General features: G+C 55.0%; 1 protein-coding gene across 1 annotated transcript in view; it reads right to left on the bottom strand.

The window, feature by feature from the left end:
- The window catches only part of SIMC1 (SUMO-interacting motifs containing 1), a gene marked incomplete at its 5' end in the record, with an annotated part of 6,234 nt that extends 1,819 nt beyond the window's left edge, over positions 1–4,415 (bottom strand). Inside the window, 6 exons of the mRNA XM_010297319.1 lie at positions 668–796; positions 1,290–1,469; positions 1,925–2,070; positions 2,516–2,585; positions 3,212–3,432; positions 4,281–4,415. Of these exons, the coding sequence (XP_010295621.1) occupies positions 668–796; positions 1,290–1,469; positions 1,925–2,070; positions 2,516–2,585; positions 3,212–3,432; positions 4,281–4,415 (881 nt within the window). The remainder of the gene's footprint in view (positions 1–667; positions 797–1,289; positions 1,470–1,924; positions 2,071–2,515; positions 2,586–3,211; positions 3,433–4,280) is intronic.
- Between the last annotated feature and the right edge of the window lie 275 nt (positions 4,416–4,690).

The following is a 4,690-nucleotide window of genomic DNA, read 5'->3' as shown; positions in this document are numbered from 1 at the left end:
TCCTGCTGACTTGCAGGGAGCACAGCCAAGCAAGTGTGAAGTGGGGTCAACAGCTAGCTGGATCTAGGAGGCTGTCCTGGGAGGAACGAAAGCTTGGTTAGAGTCAGTTTGGCTTGATTAGACCCAGTGGGTACTCAGAGAGAGTTCTGTTAAAAGGGTCTGAAAGGGCTGCCTGCTGGGACTGGCAGACATGGGTTTGAAATGTCTGTGGGTCTAGTGGTCTCATGTCTACACTAGAGCCAGTCAGGCCCTTGTGCTTTGGCTTCAGATACTACATTTCTTAGAGAAGCAAGCAAAACGATGTCAAGGCAAAGTGGTAGGAACTGCATTGTATTTCTGATGAGCTACCCAGTTGCCCCTGGGAATCAGTGAAGTGTTTGCCAGTACTTGACTGGGCTAATGCAGAGTGCTGCTTTTCAGTTTTAAGGTCGTGCAACTCTAACAAGGGGGAGAATCAACTGTTCTCAGCAACACACCAGCTGGGTAGATGTGTTCAGCTGGTGATGTTGTATCTCCATGGAGATACAGCCATGCTTTTGCTGGATGGGTCATAAGTGAGCCTGTCTTTCTATACGCTGTGGTACTTTATGAATCCAGACTTGGATGTAATCAGGAATAAGACTACTGCTCACACAGGTAGATGCTGCCTTGCGCATGTTTGTCTCACCTTTGGCTCCTCAGGGGAATATTCAGTACAAATGGGAATATCACATCTGCGATCTTACAGGAGCTGCAGTTGGGAGATTTGTCCACTTCCACTGCGATGGACAACATCCGCTGGAGCAGGAACATCACCCTAGGTTAGAGAGACAGTCAATACTAGGAGATGCTACTCATCACCTTGCAAAGTAAAGCAGTGGGGATGGCACCTAGTTCAGCCTTGTGCCTTGCAGTGAGGGATGTAGGGGAATGTAGCAGGCTAGATTTGGTGTCTCTTGGTGGCTTTTGAATCTGATGCTCTTGGAAGCAGAGCTAATCCCCAGATGAGCCCTCTGGAGGTCTTGTCAGCTGTAATGAGTGTTGGTGGAGCAGCATGGGGCAGCCTGGGCTGTGGGACAAGAGCTCCAGCCTTAGGCTACATGCAAGAGAAGGATGTTTAACTGAGCCAGTTTCCTACCAGCTGAGGAAGTCTCTTGCTTACCAAGTCTATGTCTACCACAAAGGAAAGCCATCAAAACTGGTCACAGGTACAGCCTGGCTTCCCTGACCTGAGAGGGAAAGACTCTGGCTTCTCCCTGACTTGGGCCCAATGATAATGCCAGCAGGGAGTCAGGACTTCTGTGGCTTACTTCTGGGTGAAGAAAGCTGAGGGAGCCACCTCTGCCTGGTCAGTGCTGGCCTGCCACGGTGCAGATGAGCTGCGTTCAGCCCTTGCTTCTGCTGAAGAGGATGTAGTTTCTTGCGGCTGCTCCCAGGGCTGGGAGAACCCGACTCCTGTAACTGCTGCGACCAACCATTCAACCACCTCCCTGGGACAGAAACAGGAACTTCAGTGGGGACGGGCCCAGTTTTGCTGCGTTCTGACCTCTAGATCTACTTGGAGCTTGAGGAAAGACCCCAAGGAGAAGAAAAATACATCCCACCCGCTTGGACAGGTTAGGGAGTAGCACTGTTGACAAGCATATAAGTTTGCTGCTCAACAGGACTGCCTCCTTCTCAGTCCTGTCCTGAGCAATGCAAATCTGACCTTGTTCCTGGGAAAAGTCCGCGAGGCTGCGGCTGGAAATGCCTTGCATCATCTCTGGTGGTTTGATTTTGTAAACCTCCTCCTGTTCTTTATACATGGGCCCTACACTTCCCTGTGTCTCCTAAGCTTGTTTCCTGTAAAGTCTGAAAGTCTGATTTGGAGTCTTGACAAGTGTTCCCTGAACCCCTGCCTCTCGGCATCTGGTTAGAGAACAGGGGAGGAGGAGGTGTCCCTTACTTGACATTGTTGAAGCACAAGTCACAGGAAAGCACTTTCTTGGCAATCGACTTCTGCACCAGGCGCAGCCTCAGATTCTGCTGGAAGTCATCCTCCAGGGTCTGTACCACGTACTGCAGGAAGAGGAGCCAGCCAGGGGGCTTATCCTGAGGGCAGATGGAGACAGTATGAGCCTGGCGGAGCCACAGGGCAAGGAGCACCAGGGAATTTGTCCGTCTTGGGAATGGGCTGATGTGCATGACTAAGTAGCTCCAGAAGGGGCTGCCTGGCTCAGGCAATGCCCTAGGGGCATTGCTGGACCTGTTCTACTGTTGCACTAGGGTTGTGACCCTCAGAGGCTTTATCTGTTGCTGTGCCTTCTTCAGACGAGGCAACCTGCCTACAGCTGTGCAGCAGGTTAGGGAGCACCGTGGATACATGCAGGATACCCAACTGGCACTTGCTGCCCTCATCGGCTGCAATAAAACTGCATGTTGGACAGGCCCATTCTGCAGCAGAGCATGTCCATGTGAGGCCCTGAGACAATGCTTACCCTCAGGCACCACGTATTGGATGCTCCCTGCCCGATGTGACACATGCAGTGCCAAGTACCTGGTCCTCCATGATGTATTTCAGCAGCGTCCAATCCCATCCTACTGTGGCGGCGTTGGCTGGATGGAGCCTGCAAGGACAGTGCTGTCCATTTGTGCTGAACTGCCCAACCATCTGCCTGAAGGCTCAGCAGCCCCTGGCCCTTCCCCAGCCCGTCCCGGCTCCACTTGCTTGGGTGCCTGCCCTGCTTTCTCCTCTCCAGCTTCGCCCTCTCCCTTTCTCCTCCCCGACCATGTACATTTTTTGGAAGCACCTGACTGAGGCTGTACTCCATGGAGAGGCCCAGGACTCCTGGGCCTGTGGTCTCACAAAACATTGTGCCTCTCCACGGGAACCCTGAAGGCAGCGGGGGAACCACTCTAGCCACCTTCAGCCCATGGCCCCTGCGGTAGCCCAGGGAAGGCGTTTCTGCCATGTCACAGCAGTGAAGAATGAGATCTGCACTTCAGGAGCAAGGCAAACACACTCCTCTGTCCCAGAGGGCTCCCTGGTGTCACAGGCTGTCCCTGACCCACCCTCAGACAGCCCAGGGTGTGCCTGTGCTGATAACAGGAGGCAGGGGCAGGAGGGTCATCCTAGGTTCCAGGGGAAATTGCTCCTTGCTCTGTAAGGACCATGGAGAATAACCTTTATGCTGGGCAGGTCCCTGGGAGCACCTAGCGAGCCCCAGGGCAGCACGGCAAAGGGAACACGTACATTTGGATCTTCATCAGCAGCATGTAGGTGTCCTTCAGGATCTCCCTTTGGTGGGGGTTCAACAGGATCTGTCTGATCAGGTGGGAGATGATTTCTTTGGGGGGACAGTGCTGGTGGGAGACGAACTCACTCAGGAAATGCAAGGTGCCCTCCAGGAAGTTCTCCTCCATGGTGGTGTGCACCATGCTCAGCTTCCCGCTGGGGATGAGCTCAGGTTTCCGCTGTGTGCAAGGCAAGGCAATGGGTGAAAGTTGGCTCCCTCCAACACAGAGGAACCCAGTTGTGATATGGGGCCCACCATGAAGGGAACTGCAATAACCAGAGATCCCAAATGCCTGACAAAGCTTCCCCTGACAGGGAAAGTGGAGCACAGGCTGGCCCTGCTCCATCCTCTACCACAGGGGCTGCTCTGAGCAGGCTCCAGATAGGCTTGGCAGCAGCTTCTCTGAACCCCGTTTACCTGCTGTGTTTCCCTGTTGGGTGCTACGCCTTGGAGGAAGAGGTGCTGGACTCCACTCCTCCTGAAATAGTGCAGTTTGTTCAGCCAGGCCTTGCTGTCAGCCTTGGTCCTGGCTGGGGTCACTTGCTGGATTGCTTCGTGTGGTGCTAAGTCACTTGCTTCCAGCAAAGGCCCTTGGGCCTTCCTGGAGGTTGTGGGGATGGCTGGGGTAGGGCTTAGCTTTGGGGGAAGCTCCCTTTGGTGGCAGAGGTGGGGAGTCTCTTCTTCTAGGCCACTCTCTCTCCAGCTGCTACTGCTGTCCAGGCTGGAGGGGGACAGGGACAGCAGGTCTGAGTCCACCTGCATGCTGGCCAGGGAGCCCAAGTCACTGTTAAAAGTGGTAGTGCTGCAGTTCTGCTCCAGGCTGCAGGAGGAGCCATGGCAGCTGGAGGTGGGAGAGAAGCAGCTCCAGTTCTCCGCACTTTCTGCAGTGTCCGTGGTGGCACTGGGCTCTATGGGAACACTGTGCCAGGGTGCTGCACGGCTCGGCCCTGCCTTTGCCTCCATTTTTTGCTTTGTGGCGGAGCCGAGCTGGGGATGGGATGTGTGTGCTGCTGGGGCAGCAGGCGCCTGCCCGAGGTCCTGGTCAGCCCAGCCAGTGGTGTGGGGAGGGCTGCTTGTGTCCTCTGTCAGGTCAATGATGGTGAGGCTGTTCCATGGTGCCGGGTCTGTGCTTGTGTCATCACAGGTCAGATCGATGATCTCCTGTAGGGACAGAGGCACCAGCGCTGTCAGCGATGGTGGCACCTGGGTGCCTTGGTCCTCCCCTGCCAAGGACCTCTACTATGGTGGCACTATCACCCCAGCCCCAAGGGGGAAAAGTGGCTCATTTACACCAGCCCAGGAAGAGAAACCAGCAGCAAAGACCCCACTGCCTGGCTGAGGTGACAGGGTAGCCTGTGGGGTAGCAGCTCTGAGCTCTAATGTTGGCCTGCCCTGGCAGCATGCCTGAGCCTGGGCCTGAGCCAGGCTCTTCTTCC

Source organism: Phaethon lepturus, unplaced genomic scaffold (genome assembly GCF_000687285.1).
Source record: "Phaethon lepturus isolate BGI_N335 unplaced genomic scaffold, ASM68728v1 scaffold26861, whole genome shotgun sequence".
In the NCBI taxonomy this organism is placed as follows: Eukaryota; Metazoa; Chordata; class Aves; order Phaethontiformes; family Phaethontidae; genus Phaethon; species Phaethon lepturus.
This window is presented reverse-complemented; position numbering and strand designations above follow the sequence as displayed.